General features: G+C 39.3%; 1 protein-coding gene across 5 annotated transcripts in view; it reads left to right on the plus strand.

Annotated features, from left to right (window-relative positions):
• fhod3b (formin homology 2 domain containing 3b) overlaps positions 1-18,259 on the plus strand; it is a 242,668-nt gene that overhangs the window by 211,424 nt on the left and 12,985 nt on the right. For 4 of the 5 annotated variants that reach the window (XM_061915920.1, XM_061915923.1, XM_061915924.1 and 1 more), the window contains 6 exons: positions 531-1,043; positions 1,122-1,957; positions 4,853-5,011; positions 5,502-5,684; positions 8,264-8,383; positions 15,548-15,709. In XM_061915920.1, coding sequence (XP_061771904.1) covers positions 531-1,043; positions 1,122-1,957; positions 4,853-5,011; positions 5,502-5,684; positions 8,264-8,383; positions 15,548-15,709 — 1,973 coding nt within the window. The remainder of the gene's footprint in view (positions 1-530; positions 1,044-1,121; positions 1,958-4,852; positions 5,012-5,501; positions 5,685-8,263; positions 8,384-15,547; positions 15,710-18,259) is intronic. The other variant, XM_061915921.1, reaches the window with a different exon arrangement.

An 18,259-nucleotide genomic window follows, 5' to 3' on the forward strand; every position in this document is an offset into this window, starting at 1 on the left:
ATATATGTATATATATATATATATACATATATATATATATGTATATACATACATATATATTTATATATGATGTTTTTTTTGATCAACAAAAAAATGCTTGAGGATAGGTGTGGTGTTGCTAGAATTAAAGGCCTCACCTTTTCTCCTTCAAACATATTGCTGGGTATCTTGGCCGAACAACTCAATTTTTGTTTCATCTGACCACAGAACTTTCCTCCAGAAGGTCTTATCCTTGTCAATGTGATGTCAGATGAAACAAAAATTGAGCTGTTTGGCCACAATACAAAAAAATAAGAGTTGTAGAAATTATTGGAAACTCAAGACAGCCTTGACATTATGATCTTTACAAATGTATGTAAACTTTTGATCGCGACTGTACTTGCTTACTGTATACATAACCAGAAGATGTCAGGCAGGATACATTTTGTTCGTCCAGAATCATTTTCAGTCAGGAATACTCGTTATTATGTGAATGAATGAGTATTATAGTCGGAATAAACAGGTTGACATTTTTTTTCAATCTCTTCCAGGGACACCCTCCATTCCTGAGGCAGAACTTGACCCGGCGGCCAGAACCAAGAGTCCGGCATTGGAATTAAATACTTCAGAACCTTGTCCTTCACCTCCTTCGCAACCAAATATGGCTGCAACAGAGCAGCCAGCAGACACGGAGGATGTCGCTGAGACTCATGCAGATCAGAATGTACTTGTGGAGGCAAAGGAGAGTGGAGAGGGAGGAGTGGAGAAGCTCGAGGAGCAGGAAGGATGTGAGACAGGGAGAGACTTAGAAGATCAGGTGGAAGTAGCTGATGTAGCAGACGTATGTAGTGTAGTGGTGGTGGTGGATGTGGAACTGGAGGACTGTGAGAAGGAGCAGACGATAGAGAGGGAGGTGGAGAAGAATGCTGTGCTGAGCGAGAAGGAGAGACAGAACGAAGAAGTGAACGAGAAGGACAACTGCTCGGCGTCCAGCATCTCGTCCACCAACAGCACTCTGGAGAGGGAGGAGCGCGAGGAAAAGCTGAAAAATGACCTTGACGCAGGTACTCTTTGTTCCTCTACATTTCTAGCAAAGCACATGAAGCCAAGTTTAAACTGGCACATCTTTTCTACGACGACAGGCCAGTGGAAGGACCCCGAGGAAAACGACATCCTCAACAACAAGCGCTTCATGCTGGACATGCTCTACACATCCAACAAGGAGGACGCGGAAGGCGAGACGGAGAAGGACAATGAATGTGAATGTGAAAAGGACACGCAGGTGTCCAGCTTGGTTTGCAGGATCTCCACATTGGAGGCACACAGACAGGCAAGAGAAGAAAATGTGAAAAAGACGGATGGCGTTGTGCGCGCGGTGGCGGGGAAGTTTGGAGACCTGATTAAAGGTCTTGCGTCTCCCACCGAGGTGGAGGCTGCAAAGGAAGTGCAGCAGACGGACAGATCGTCCATTAGCGTCTCCCAGAAGAAGGAGTCCGATCAAATCTGGGACCAGCTGATGGCCACGCCCAAGGAGCTACGCATCAAGGAGATGGATTTCACCGACCTGCATGATGAGGACGACATGGATATTCTAGATCTGAACAGCATGATGGGGGCGCGGGATCTTGTCCTACCGCCGCCGCCTCCTCCGCCTTGCAACGCCGCTCTGCCGCCGCCCCTCTTTCGGTGTCCCCCGCCCCCTCCGCTCCTCGGCAAAATGATTCCCCCGCCTCCGCTGTTCACGGCGTCCGTGCCGCCGTCTTCCCCGCAGCTGAGTCGGGCGGAGGTCCCGCTGTTCCTCAAGAAGAAGAAGACCATCCGGCTCTTCTGGAACGAGGTGCGCCCCATGGAATGGCAATGTAAGAGCCATAAGTTCTGCAAGGAATCCCTGTGGTGTAAACTGGAGCCGCTTAAAGTGGACACCTCCAAGCTGGAGCAGCTCTTTGAGTCCAAGTCTAAGGAGCTTCCTGTCACCAAGGTACAGCTGGTTTGTGCGATATAAACGATACATAATGTATGTTGAGGCCAAATTATATATGGTGATATAATGTATATTGTTATTGCAAGAGGTTATATTATACAATATAAATGGATGGATTATAGGCCATATTGACCAACCTTATTCTCATATTTTATTTGGAACAAAAAAATCACATTACTAAACTCCTGCAGTGATGTCTTGTTCTTAAAATAGAATTGGAAAAGATGAATGGGGGTTTCCTGTGGGAGCTGGAAATGCGTTTACATTTTTTACCTCCCATCAGGCAAATAAAACACCTTTATAGCGTAGCACAATTATGTGGTTTCCCCAGCGTATCAATAAAGGAAGACATTTAATAATAGATCAAGTAAATGTTATTGCCGGACAGGACCCAGTTCACCTCCTAAAGTACATTGTACAAACCCCATTTCCATATGAGTTGGGAAATTGTGTTAGATGTAAATATAAACGGAATACAATGATTTGCAAATCCTTTTCAACCCATATTCAGTTGAATATGCTACAAAGACAACATATTTGATGTTCAAACTGATAAACATTTTTTTTTTTGCAAATAATCATTAACTTTAGAATTTGATGCCAGCAACATGTGACAAAGAAGTTGAGAAAGGTGGCAATAAATACTGATAAAGTTGAAGAATACTCATCAATCACATATTTGGAACATCCCACAGGTTGTGCAGGCTAATTGGGAACAGGTGGGTGCCATGATTGGGTATAAAAGCATCTTCCATGAAATGCTAAGTAATTCACAAACAAGGATGGGGTGAGGGTCACCAATTTGTAGGCAAATTGTTGCACAGTTTTAGAACAACATTTCTCAACGAGCTACTGCAAGGAATTTAGGGATTTTACCATCTACGGTCCATAAAATCATCAAAAGGTTCAGAGAATCTGGAGAAATCACTGCACGTAAGCGATGATATTACGGACCTTTGATCCCTAAGGCGGTACTGCATCAAAAACCGACATCGGTGTGTAAATGATATCACCACATGGGCTCAGGAACACTTCAGTAAACCACTGTCAGTAACTACAGTTGGTTGCTACATCTGTAAGTGCAAGTTAAAACTCTGCTATGCAAAGCAAAACCCATTTATCAACAACACCAAGGAACGACGCTGGCTTTGCTGGGCCCGAGCTCATCTAAGATGGACTGATGCAAAGTGGAAAAGTCTTCTGTGGTCTGACGAGTCCACATTTCAAATTATATTTGGAAACTGTGGCCGTGGTGTCCTCCGTAACAAAGAAGAAAATAACCATCCGCATTGTTATAGGTGCGAAGTTCAAAAGCCAGCATCTGTGATGGTATGGGGGTGTAATAGTGCCCAAGGCATGGGTAATTTAAACATCTGTGAAGGCACCATTAATGCTGAATGGTCCATACAGGTTTTGGAGCAACATATGTTGTCATCCAAACAACGTTATCATGGACGCCCCTGCTTATTTCAGCAAGACAATGCCAAGTCACGTGTTACAACATCTTGGTTTCGTAGTAAAAGAGTGCGGGTACTTTCCTGGCCCGCCTGCAGTCCAGACCTGTCTCCCATTGAAAATGTGTGGCACATTATGAAGCGTAAAATACGACAGCGGAGACCCCGGACTGGTGAACAACTAAAGCTCTACATAAAACAAGAATGAGAAAGAATTCCACTTTCAAAGCTTCAACAATTAGTTTCCTCAGTTCCCAATCGTTTATTGAGTGTTGTTAAAAGAAAAGGTGATGTAACACAGTGGTGAACATGCCCTTTCCCAACTACTTTGGCACGTGTTGCAGCCATGAAATTCTAAGTTAATTATTATTTGCAAAAAAAATAAAGTTTATGAGTTTGAACATCAAATATCTTGTCTTTGTAGTGCATTCAACTGAATATGAGTTGAAAAGGATTTGCAAATCATTGTATTCTGTTTTTATTTACATTTAACACAATTTCCCAACTCATATGGAAACGGGGTTTGTACTACTTATTTATTTATATTGTTGTTCATATAAATTGAAAATATCATAAAAATAGCAGACAATCATAAAAAACAATTAAGAGCATAAATAACAAAAATGTATCCAAATAATACATTTTTTAATAGTAATTAATTGATTATATTTTTAAATAGTAATTAAGTAATTTCACATGTGCCCTAAAAATGTTTGATATTTTACTAATTTACAAATGCTTTTAATTAAAATGTGTGTTCAGTTGCTTCTTAACAATTAGCTAGTTGGATAAATGTCACATTTTATGTAACATACAACATTTTTTAATGATCCAAAATTAAATATAAAGACAATTAAAAGTTACTTGAACTAAGATATATATATTTAGTACAGGTACTTATTTATTTTGAAAACGGTTAATATATTGTATGCAATTTTTAAATGAGTCATCTAAAAATATGAATTAACATAAGCAACAAACTTTAAAAAAAAAAATGTAAATATTATGAATTGATGTAATTATTTATATTTTTAAAATTATATTTAATAAAGGTATTATTTATTTTGTTAACAGTTAATATTTTTTTAACAGTTTTAAAATGACTTTTTACTACGTGATAAAACTCAACAGAAAGCAACAAAAAAAACATGTACCTGTCAAAGTGACCTATTAAATAAGCTGTGGGCGAGAAAATCAATCACAGAAATGTTATTTCTACTATACTTTTTCATGCACAGGAAACACTGAGTGCTTCACACAAGTAAAAAAAGACGAAAATATGCACAATCACACACACACACACACACACACAAATAAAATATAATATTCTTATGAATATTTAACTAATTGGTTGAATTACAAAATGTGAGATACAGATGAAGGGTTAAGGGGCTCAAAAAAAAGTCTTATGTTTGTGTTATTGCTTCATGTTTTCTAGAAGGCGGCAGGAGACGGCAAAAGGCAAGAAATCCTAGTCCTAGATTCCAAACGCAGCAACGCCATAAACATCGGTCTCACTGTCTTGCCGCCTCCTCGCACCATCAAGACGGCCATCATCAACTTTGATGAGTATGCACTGAACAAAGAAGGCATTGAGGTAAGAATAAAACGTCAATCAAGCAAAACAGATTGGGGTTGCAAAATGAATGCATTTTTTCTTGAATGACAAAAAACACAGATCTCTGTAAAAACACGATATGTAATTCTTCTAGTGTAGCTGCGATAATGTTGGCGTATCATATTTTTGTCTGGCAGCGTGTAATTCATCACAAAGTTGATTAAAAAGTTGCACTTGCGATAAACATCAGCAGATAAGGATGGAAGTCCCTTCAGTATAAAGCACACAGGGATCACTCAACTCTTGTTTCCTGTTCACCTTTTAGCTTTTTTTATATTCTCATTTAAAAAGGTGGAAAGTTCACGTGTCACGCAGGTTTCCTGGAAATCTGGAAACATCTAAGATAAACAGAGGTTGAAAATGTCAGGATCAATTTGTGTCCTCTATGAGACTAGAAGATCATGATGCCTTGATAAATGATCCCGCTGGAACTATCTATTCCCCTTTTTGTCATCTCATCTCCTTCCAGAAAATCCTGACCATGATCCCCACGGAAGAGGAGAAGCAGAGGATCCAGGAGGCTCAGCTGCTCAGTCCGGATATTCCCCTGGGCAGCGCCGAACAGTTCCTCCTCATCCTCTCCTCCATCACCGAGCTGTCGGCCCGCCTGCAGCTGTGGGCCTTCAAGATGGACTATGAGCTTATTGAGAAGGTGAGTGTCCGTGCTCGCTTAAATCACGCGCACGTGCCTCAGCCTAAGGAGTTGGCTCCCAATATACTCATGAAGGGGCCATCAATGTTTTTCCATGAATATTCACTTTAGCTTGACACCACTGCAAACTGCACAATAATATACATTAGAAATTAACCCTGTCAGTGAAAAGTTATGTCCACACAAACATGACTTTTGTTTGTATGCATATTCACTATCGTCCACAAGCGAACCTTGATTTGTGTCCTTTTTGTTTTGTCATAAGAAATGAGCGACAGAATCATGTTTTTAAACTTTGTTCAAACTTAACATGAAGTTATTGGCGCCCCTGCTTGCGCTTTGTAAGACAGAAAAAAAAGACACATCATTTCCTGGGTTCCATGTTTGTGATTTTAAGGATAATGTATTTTTTATTTATTTACAGACAAACATAGTTTTGTATTTCATTATTGTTTTTTTTTTTGTTAATATCAGAGTTTGTTCTGCAAAAAGGTCATCCCTAGAAGCACAAAACTTATGGACAGCGACCCACAGTAAAAATATACATCATAATATAATATACAAAATACAATACAATACATTTCAAAATCTACCCACCAAATACCAATTCACAATTTCATTTATAAATAAAAAATAATCTTTATATCCACCAAATCAGTCTCAATATCCTATTATTCAAATTTGATTAAATGGTTGCATCTTAAAGATGTCCGATAATCTCCTAAATACATACAGAGGTCAAGACAAAAAATACGCAACCAATGTGAATTCCTCAACCATAAGCAGTGTGCTAAATGTACTAAGCATAACCTCGCAAAAAATTTAACTTAGAACGCTTTTTAAAAATGTTTAAAGATTGTGATTCTTTTGTAGAGATATCAATCTCATTCCAGATCATTGGGCCTCTACAGGCTATACTAAGGCTTGTACATTTTAGAGGACGATTTTTCCCTCTTAATAAAGGTTTACTTCTAGTGTTATGTCTATGAGAAGTAGTGGTCACTGGAATGAGCTGGCAGAGTCTAGAATTTAATCCATATACTACGTTATACATAATAGAAGCACTGTGGTATCTGTGTTGTACACGTCATTGTACATCTAATATGGCTTTTCATTAATGAACCAAGGTGGTATAATGCGCCACAAGTCAGATATGGTAGCTTTTTCAGACTTCTGATTGGCCAACACTGGGTAAAAAATAGACATGTTTTAAACTACACTTGTATTAGTTGAGATTCTCTTTTAATTATCCATGTTGTAGTGGACATGGCCTTAGTCAGAATTATTACTTTGATAAAGGCAGAATTTCAGATACAGCTCTTGTATCGGATCTCATTAAATTGTGCATACAGTAGTATCTCAATTTACAATCTTAACCCAAAACACTTGTATCTCAAATCAACGTCTCCCATTTTTTAAATAAATTGAAATCAATATTCTTGGTACTTGGACCCCAAACACAATTTTAACATGTAACATGTCTTTTAAAAAGAAAAACACACTTTTAGATAAGAAATATTGCATAAAAATAATAGAATAGAATGTAGAACTAACCACAGTTTTATGAAGTAATGTAATAGTAATGTGCAGCATTGACCTTGGAGAGTGGACTTCTACGGTATTTCCTTCCAGCTGCTTCATCAACAAATACATCAGCGGCTTTTCCATATTTGTATTGATAAATGTCATCTGATAAGACATTTTACCATCTGGTGTTAGACTAATTTTGCTTCATATGGCGCAGACTATCAGTGATATGCTCAAATTGCTTCGGCAACAGGGTTAGAAAACCAACACTGCAAAAACTGAAATCTAAGTCAGATTAAATATCTCAAATAAGGGTGATATTTGCTTATTTTCTGTCTTATAAGATAATTCTTCTCCCTAAGCAGATTTTGTGTTAGAGTCTTTTACCGGTACTTGTTTTAAGGGTTTTGGTACCTAAATGATCTCAGTAAGATATTACAGCTTGTAGCTGAGATTTTATAACCTATTTTGAGTAAAACATGCTTGAAACTAGTATATCAACTGATGCAAAGCTGTGTCATCAAACTACTTTTTTAAAGTAATAATTTCTTACTTCAAGCATGAAAAAAAAAAATCATGATGCAGAGCGCATATCATTATGTCAAGATAATGGCTCTAGCATTTACTTAATTTAGGAATATTTTTTAACATATTGAGAAAAAAGGTCTCATATTTTTTCTACCAAGAAAAATGCACTTGTTATTAGTGAGAATATACTTATTTTAAGGGATTTTTGGGTTCATTGAGGTTAGCTAATTGTACTTGTTTTGGAAAGTCTTGGCAAGCCTTATTTTATTGTTCTACTAGCAGATAATTTTGCTTAGTTCAAATAAAATACATCTAATTTTTGTTTTTTCTTGTTTTTGAACACTGACTTTTTGCAATGAAGTTATGTTGATCTCTAGCTATAAGCTAATGTTAGCGCGTAAGACTAGATGTTTTACCATGACATTTTTCAGGCCAACTAATAGCGGGGATGGGTTAAGATATCTATACATACATATCTATACAACGTAATGGTACAAAGCAACTTGTCCCCCTGGTCTTTGTAGGAAGTGGCTGAGCCACTCCAGGACCTTAAAGAAGGGATGGACCAACTGGAGAAAAACAAGACTCTGCGCTACATCTTGACCACGCTGTTAGCCATCGGCAACTTCCTTAATGGCACCAATGTGAGTATATATATAACGTGTCCATTATGAACTTCTTCCTATTGGTATTGCCTGACTGGTGGTCAATCAGGAAATAGGGGACTATTCAGAAACCCGTTTATGACGGTGGCCCTTGGACTGGCTGGCTAAAACCAAAACTAACCATTTGGCCAGTGACATAAGAGGAATGAAAAGGAAATTATAAAAATATTTTCAAGTCAATGACACTCTTTTCCCTACATATGGCATGTTTTAGTTATGATGGTTCATTGTACGTTTGGACTACAATGACCATACATCTATTGTACATGCATTGAGCTTTCTTGCGAAGCCTTCACTGTCAGTCCTCCTGATATGATTTTTAGATCTTTTTGAATAATAGTAACTATTTATTGTCAACGTTTGGCTCTGGAAAATTGGGAAATTGTAAACTGGTGCAGATGGTAGTCACTTGCAAATTGTAAACAGTACTGTTTGACATGTAGATTCATCTCAGTGAATCCCAACCAATGGGCTACGAAACTTCATTATTTACAGTTGTGATCAAAATTATTCACCCCCCACACAATTTTGGTGTTTTAGCAAGTTGGACATTTATTGCTGCAACTGCCTTCTTCAAGTCCCACCACAGGTTTTCTATAGGATTTAGGTCTGGTGACTGTGAAGGCCACTCCAGAGTCTTCCAGCCCTTCTTCTGCAACCACTCTGATGTTGATTCGGAGGTATGCTTGGGATCGTTGTCCTGTTGGAAGGTCCAACGTCTCCAAAGCCTCAGCTTCGTCACTGACTTCATGACATTTGCAGCTAATATATCCTGGTAGGAGATAGAATTCATAATGCCTTGAACGCGCTGGAGATTCCCGGTACCTGAGGCAGAGAAACAGCCCCAGAGCATGATTGACCCCCCACCATGCTTGACAGTAGGAAAGGTGTTCTTCTCTTTGTAAGCTTCATTTTTTCTCCTCCAGACATAACGTTGATTCATAAGCCCAAAGAGTTCCAGTTTTGTCTCATCGCTCCATAGAACAGTTTCCCAGAACCTTTGGGGTTTATCCAGATGATTTTTGGCATACTGGAGTCTATTTTTCTTGTGCCTGGTAGTCAGAAGTGGGGTGCGCCTGGGAGTTCTGGCATGGAGGCCTTCATCTCGTAGTGCGCGCCTTAATGTCTGGGACGAAACCTGCGTCCCCCCCTCTGCAATGTCCTGTTGTAGTTCCTCAGCTGTTACCCGGGGGGTTTTCACCACTGTACACTTCACAGCATCCTCTTTCTACCACGCCCAGGTAGTGTTTCCACTGTGCCTTTAGCTTTAAACTTGCGAATTATGCTCCCAACTGTGTCTCTTGGAATGTGTAATGTCTTTGCTATTTTCTTATATCCATATCCTTTCTTATGAAGAGAAATTACCTCCTCTCTTGACTTCTTTGACCACTCCCTGGACTTCACCATGTTGCAAATACACCATTGACCATCTACAAGAAGCTGAGCGTCACAATCTTTTTCAATCAGTTTAATTATTGCTCGTTATGTTTCTAATCACATCTAACACCTGATTGAAAAGACCTTATTCAAATTCTGTTCTTAAGAGTTATGATCTTCAAGGGGTTGAATAATTTTGTCAATGAGATATTAACAAAAATGTCCTTTTTTGGTATTTTGTAAAGTACAGTGTTACAATTTAAGTTGCATTTGTCTATTTGACACATCTTTATTTGATATGACTATAAACAAAATACGGAATAAATGTCCAACTTGCTAAAACACCAAAATTGTGTGGGGGTTGAATAATTTTGATCACAACTGTATTTACTACAAAGAATTAATCTTTTTTCATCTGCGTATGCCAGCGACTCAGAGTGACAAACAGAACTGGGTACATAATTAACGTGTGTATCCACCTGTTGCTAATCATACAACTATATATACACGGATCACATTCTGTGTGTAGGGGCCCCGTGGTCAATGATCGCTCCTTTTTGTGTGATGAGGCGCATGTCAAATGTCAATTAATGAATGATCGGGCGCTCAATATGATGTTTTACTGCAAACGTATTCCCAGCTCGTTCCTGCTCTGTCACTGGTAAGGACATGATAGCAAATTTCCCTTAAAATTGTCACGGTCCCCTTGTTGCACAGCTTTAATGCACTTTTCTAGTAAGTTAGATGGACCGGGTCACACATCATGGGTGGGAGATGAGGCAGAAAGATTTGCTCATTCATGTTTTAAAGATTTGTTGTATATAGGAATGGGTACCGAATTTGCTACTTTTGTTTGGCACCGACCGAATCCCGCCTGTCCTACCGGTCACCGATTCATGTAAAATTCAAAGTGCCATGATTAGGGAGCTGGGTTGCGCATGACATCATTGCCGGTTGCCAACTCAGCCATCTCCTTGACTTCAGCACTTGCCGATCACTCAGGCAGCACTGAGAGCGGACTGCTTAAAACTACATCAAGGTAATGTTGTAATTTGTAATGCCAAGAAAGAAATGAAATAAAAAAGCGTTCCAACGTAAGTAATGTAAGGCTCCACTTTTCCAAATATTTACTAGCTTGATGCTAATATAAATTGGCGTTGCTATTTGCATTAGCAATATTACATGGCAATTTCAACATCTTCAAATAGGTTAATCAAAACTACAACTAAGTTGCATGTTAAAATCGAACAGCTGGTGCGTGATAGGTATGGGTATAGGTATACAGTATTAACACGTTTTAGGGCACAACAAAAGACTTGACAGCAAAGACTGAACTGACTAGCCAACACAGCATACCATAAACAATAAACTACTGCCATCTTGGATTTGCACCTGTAAGTCAGAATCATAAATGTTATAATAAAACATTATATAACAATTGTACAGCAGTTGTGATAATCAGCTCATGTTTAATTGTTGATATAAGAAATTAGATATCATTGTCAAAAACAATTATTTATTAACACACACAAAAGTACCGAAAAAATGGTAGGTACCAGGTACCGGGAATTGGTACCGCATTGGTTCAAATGTAAACAATACCTATCTCATATATATATATATTAGGGGTGGGCAAATTAATGTGTTAATTACGCATTAACTCATCAATCTATTAACGCCGACAATTATTTTATCGCACATTTGCGTATGTTGTTTACATGCTTTTATTTTGTTAACGCCTTTTCTTAACAAGATGGCATCTCCCGGATGTACTTCGGCGTCGAGGGGCTCTTGGTAAAGATGGAACATTTGGCAAAAATACCGGACAATTCTGCAAATTTCATGGCTGGCTTACAGCGTGGTCACTCCGGGATCACTTACGACCGCCAGACAATTCTGAATGTGGATAGATCGGGCCGTTTTGGACTGAATGAAGCGTGCTTGCTAGACCGGCTAGCTAGCATGGGAATACTTTGCCGGCTACATCCAGCGGCTTGTGAAGCAGCGGAGTATTTGTGTTGTCTGTCTATTTATTAATAATGCAGACGAGGAGTGTTGGCTGAGTTCTTAACGTTTACTTTCAGAGCGTGCATATCACAACATACAAGATGCCGACATGGCGACACAACCTATACTGGGCTACCGCGCATGCTCGTCACTCCTGTTGCATGCTGGGTAGGGTAGTTCTTTTTTTCCCTGGCTCATAACATCACAATATAGTACCATGTATATGCGTTCAGTTTATCAAAGCACCAAGCAAACAATCGGAAAATTCCCATCAGATCAATTCCTAGATATGGTCATAATTATTTTAAGTGTACTACGCAGAATAAACACAACATTATTAATATTGCTACTTCGGATAATTTGATCAAAAATTCCCTAAAACAGCCCACTACCTATAATATAGGTTTTTTAAACATAAGATCCCTGATAAAAAAAAATGTTTCTGCTGTTACCTCAGAAATTGCCTGTTCAGATGTTATGATTGTGGCTCAGAGATTTATATGTAGATTATATTTATTTTCCATAACAAACAGGATAACTTAAATACCCTGGCAGTGGCAATAAGCTTAAATGTTTATATTTACATTTTTTGAGTTGATTTTCATAACTTTTTCAAACTGCTACTGTTTAACAAGGACTGATTTAAATTGTGTTTGCACAACAGATGTTTTGGCGCTTTTGTTTCATGTGGGAGAATATTCCAATAAAGGTGCACTACACACTACTTTTGAATTCATTATTGGGCTTTGCGTATACAATGCAGTTAATCGCGATTAATCGGAGAAATAGTGCGATTAACTTCGATTAAAATTTTTAATCGTTGCCCAGCCCTTATATATATATATGCGGTACCAATTCCTGGTACCGCAGATGAGGAATATGTACCGCATCGGTTCAAATGTAAACGATACCCATCCCATATATATATATATATATATATATATATATATATATATATATATATATATATATATATATATATATATATATATATATATATATATATATACATATATATATATATATATATATATATATATATATATCAATCAATCAATCAATGTTTACTTATATAGCCCTAAATCACTAGTGTCTCAAAGGGCTGCACAAACCACCACGACATCCTCGGTAGGCCCACATAAGGGCAAGGAAAACTCACACCCAGTGGGACATCGGTGACAATAATGACCCAGTGGGACGTCGGTGACAATAATGACTATGAGAACCTTAGAGAGGAGGAAAGCAATGGATGTCGAGCGGGTCTAACATGATACTGTGAAAGTTCAATCCACAATGGATCCAACACAGTCGCGAGAGTCCAGTCCAAAGCGGATCCAACACAGCAGCGAGAGTCCCGTTCACAGCGGAGCCAGCAGGAAACCATCCCAAGCGGAGGCGGATATATATATATATATATATATATATATATATACACACACACATTTACATTTGAACCGATGCGGTACCAATTCCTGGTACCTAGTACCTACCATTTTTTTGTTACTTTTGTGTGTGTTAATAAATAATTGTTTTTGATGATGATATCTAATTCATATATATATATATGTATTTTTTGAAGTCTAACTTTTTTGCATGTATTACTGAGTCATCAACGACTAACGTTTCCTTTTAGCGGGAAATATGTGGGGAAATGTACTTTTACTGTATGGGGTGCCCACACTATTTCAGCAGACGAGCTACTTTTCAAATGACCAAGTCCAGTTGATTTACCTCACTTCATCGGTGATGAGTCAGCAATATGTTCAAATATATGTTAGACTTTCTAATTTTTGCACAAGAAAATACATCATTAACAGTTTATACCCCACAAATTTCACTACAAAACGTGCATCACATTAACTTCAAGTATGATTAAAATGTTCACCCTTTTTTAAACACACATCCACCCATCCATTTTCTACCGCTTGTCCCTTTCTAGTTCGCGGGGAGTTGCTGGAGCCTATCTCAGCTGCGTTTTGGGCGGAAGTCATTGTACACCCTGGACAAGTCGCCACCTCATCGCAGGGCCAACACATATAGACAGACAACATTCACACTCACATTCACACACTAGGACCAATTTAGTGTTCCCAATCAACCTATCCCCAGGTGCATGCTTTTGGTGGTTGGAGGAAGTCGGAGTACACATTTTTTTTTAAATACAAATACAATGATAGTAATAAAAACTCTTATTGTCAGCCATCATTTCGTCTATACCATGCTACCCTAATTGACAACCAATAGTAACCATGGAATTCGGTCAATGCCTCTAAAAGTGCCAAATTCAGTACCCGTCCTTAATCTGATCTAAAACCAACCAAAGTTGCAATAAGGAGTTCTGCAGTTGAGAAGCACTACAACAGAGTTGTCATCAAAAGGCAGTTTTTAAAGCCAAAAGAGAGTCACTGCACAATGGATGAATACATGTCGACTGAGAATTTGTCTCTTTGGACAGATGGTTAATCTGCCTGTCTTTTTTTCTGCAGTTTTATTGCGTTTTACAGATGAATTAGGGCTAGGAACGTCCATTTATTTGGCCGCAATTACTGTGGGCTGTGTGAGAAAACTTGGCTCCATCTGTCTGAGAAAAAATGTGTGTGTGTGTGTGTGTGTGTGTGTGTGTGTGTGTGTGTGTGTGTGTGTGTGTGTGTGTGTGTGTGTGTGTGTGTGTGTGTGTGTGTGTGTGTGTGTGTGTGTGTGTGTGTGTGTGTGTGTGTGTGTGTGTGTGTGTGTGTGTGTGTGTGTGTGTGTGTGTGTGTGTGTGTGTGTGTGTGTGTGTGTGTGTGTGTGTGTGTGTGTGTGTGTGTGTGTGTGTGTGTGTGTGTGTGTGTGTGTGTGTGTGTGTGTGTGTGTGTGTGTGTGTGTGTGTGTGTGTGTGTGTGTGTGTGTGTGTGTGTGTGTGTGTGTGTGTGTGTGTGTGTGTGTGTGTGTGTGTGTGTGTGTGTGTGTGTGTGTGTGTGTGTGTGTGTGTGTGTGTGTGTGTGTGTGTGTGTGTGTGTGTGTGTGTGTGTGTGTGTGTGTGTGTGTGTGTGTGTGTGTGTGTGTGTGTGTGTGTGTGTGTGTGTGTGTGTGTGTGTGTGTGTGTGTGTGTGTGTGTGTGTGTGTGTGTGTGTGTGTGTGTGTGTGTGTGTGTGTGTGTGTGTGTGTGTGTGTGTGTGTGTGTGTGTGTGTGTGTGTGTGTGTGTGTGTGTGTGTGTGTGTGTGTGTGTGTGTGTGTGTGTGTGTGTGTGTGTGTGTGTGTGTGTGTGTGTGTGTGTGTGTGTGTGTGTGTGTGTGTGTGTGTGTGTGTGTGTGTGTGTGTGTGTGTGTGTGTGTGTGTGTGTGTGTGTGTGTGTGTGTGTGTGTGTTGGAATCATGCATCTGCGCCGAGTAATTCTATGAGTGTGTCCGAGTGGCAAAGGGGAAAGCATAAGTCATCTACATGAAAACAGGCGCTTGTTACAAATAAAGTGTGGATGTGTACTTTTCAGCTGGCCATATAAAGCTGGCGGAGGAACAAAGGAGCTGCTTTGTGCGTCTTTCATGCCATGTTCTGGCTTCTTTGGCCAGCACAACAATCTGTGGGCTTTGGAAGCAGATCGTGGTTTCTGATAATCACAACTTAATGAAGCTACATATCTTCTTGGCACGCTTTGGGACCCTTTTCTCTGTCCGTGCCAGAAAGGAAATGCAGTGCAATTTGCCGCTCTTCTCGAGGCTCTCGATTGTTTCTATCAGAATGTTCCCCTTCATCTCTGAGAGAGTTTCTGTGTTCTGCAGGCCAAAGGCTTCGAGCTGAGTTACTTGGAGAAAGTCCCCGAGGTGAAAGACACGGTTCACAAGCAGTCCCTACTGCACCACACCTGCTCCATCGTGGTCGAGAAGTTTCCGGACAGCTCCGATCTTTACTCCGAGATTGGAGCCATCACCCGCTTGACTAAGGTCGGAATGCTTTGTCAACTAACTAACGATGGATGTCAAATACTGTACAGTCGTACCTCAACTTCTGAAAACGCTTGTATCTGATTGATTGATTGATTGATTGAAACTTTTAGCAGTAGATTGCACAGTACAGTACATATTCCGCACAAATGACCACTAAATGGTAACACCTGAATAAGTTTTTCAACTTGTTTAAGTCGGGGTCCACGTTAATCAAATCAATGTCACTCATTGAAATGAATTTAAATCCCCCCCTAAAAAATCAAAACAATATTAACATGTAACATGCATTGTTTTTTATAACTTTAGAAATTAAATACTGTATAAAAACAATAAAAAAGAATATCGTTTCTTTTGTGGAGTATAGAAGGCGCCATGATATGAGCCTCACCCAAAGTATGTTTCCATATTTAGCCGCACCGGACTATAAGCTGCAAATATATACATTGTGAAATAAGTTATTTACACAGAACGATTCTGTAAATGTTAATTTTCATACCTTAATTGTTTACAGTGTTTGTAGCACGGCTGTAAAACGGCAGATCAAACAAAACACAAGTCAACGTAATAAAGCTAGCTCTCCAATCCGCTAAACAAGTCAACGGTGATGTATTGGTGAATTTTACTGAGGAACTTGTGAAACAAAAAGAATGTCCTTCTAGGTTATTAATACTAACACAGACACTCGTAAAGTGTTAGCATATTAGGTAATGCTAACAATGCTGCACTGTTTTACAAGCTGCAGGATTCTAAGTGTAGGAAAAAAGTAGAGGCACCATTACATTACGATAGCACGTACAACCTACAAATATGCATGAAAAGACTGCTACAGACACCACACATGGGAGGGTTTACTAAGTATACAGTTTTAGTTATACTGTGAAACTTACAGACCTTGCTTGGAGTGATGAATGAATAATTCATACGAGTAAAAATGTTTTGGAAGGCTAAAAGACTGAATGGCAATTCTACTTCCGGTTGGAAGGATTAAATGCAAGGATACTGCAGCACCGGCAGTGAGTGAACTCTTCCAAAAGATGGCGCCATAGCATAAAACAATAACACACCTTATCATGTTTTTTTAATTTTATTTCTGAAAAGTACTGCATTATTACCATCAGCAACGATTAATACATTATCCACATCGTTTTACAAGCTGCAGGGTTCAAAGTGTAGGAAAAAAAGTAGAGGCTTATAGTCTGAAATTTACGGCACCACAAGAAACTACAGTAGTTTTATGAAGTACTGTAATAATGTACAGTATTTACCTTAGTATTTACCTCTTTTAAGCTGCTTCTCCATCAAGCACACCATCAGCAGCTTTTCTATATTTTCATGAATAAATGTTTACTGTTTCGATATTATTTGAGCATTCTTGGCTGGCATTAGACTCAATCTGCTTCAGTCTGGTGCAGACTAGCAGTGATACGCTGGAATTGCTTGGTCATGTTTTTAGTGATGCATTTATTTAATGTAATGCATTCTTCTTAACACTGTTCTTCACACTCACGTTCTTCCTTCCCGTGCCTGCTCTAGTTATAAGATAATATTAGCGAGTAAGAACAAATGTTTTAGTCGGATTTTACAGGTTTTTACTGTGACATTTGCTACACCAAACCTAATGGCTGCGATGCTTGTAACTTGTCATGATCCGCTATGCGGATCGTTTATTGTTTTGTCGTTTATGTCTTTGTTCATGTTTAGTTTTAGACTTGGCCGATTCCTGTGTTTGTGCACTTTCTGATGTAGCTCGTTGCCATGGTTTCTTATGTTGTCCCAGCTGCTATTCCTTTGTCGCACACCTGATGGCAATTATTATTTGAGTATATAAGCCTGCGTTATTCCTTAGTTCGGCCTTGGCTCATTATTTGCTAACGGCAACAATCACGTATGTATCCTCTGCTTATCTCTGCTTTAGTTGTGCTAAGTTAAATGATAAATGATAAATGGGTTGTACTTGTATAGCGCTTTTCTACCTTCAAGGTACTCAAAGCGCTTTGACACTACTTCCACATTTACCCATTCACACACACATTCACACACTGATGGAGGGAGCTGCCATGCAAGGCGCCAACCAGCACCCATCAGGAGCAAGGGTGAAGTGTCTTGCTCAGGACACAACGGACGTGACGAGGTTGGTTCTAGGTGGGATTTGAACCAGTGACCTTCGGGTTGCGCACAGCCACTCTCCCACTGCGCCACGCCGTCCCGTCTTAGCTTCGCGTGCGTTCGGCACGTCACCGTTTTGGACCCTTTTTGTATCTTGCTAAGTTTAGCGTTAGCTTCCGTGCGTAGGCCAGGGGCGTCGCCAGACATATTTCACTGGGACACGTGCCCCACTGTTGATCTGCAGTGCCCCACTAAAAATTTCACCAATAAAAAAAAATGCTTCAGAGTTTTAAGTCTAGATAACATAGACAACAGCGCATATACTTCTTAGTATGGTAATTGATTGCTACTGTATTCACTCCACGAAACAGTGAGCACATGGCTACTTAATATGGTAATTTATTCACGTGTGGATCGAGACTTCGGTTGAGAGAGAGAGGG

Source organism: Nerophis ophidion, linkage group LG11 (assembly GCF_033978795.1).
Source record: "Nerophis ophidion isolate RoL-2023_Sa linkage group LG11, RoL_Noph_v1.0, whole genome shotgun sequence".
Classification (NCBI taxonomy): Eukaryota; Metazoa; Chordata; class Actinopteri; order Syngnathiformes; family Syngnathidae; genus Nerophis; species Nerophis ophidion.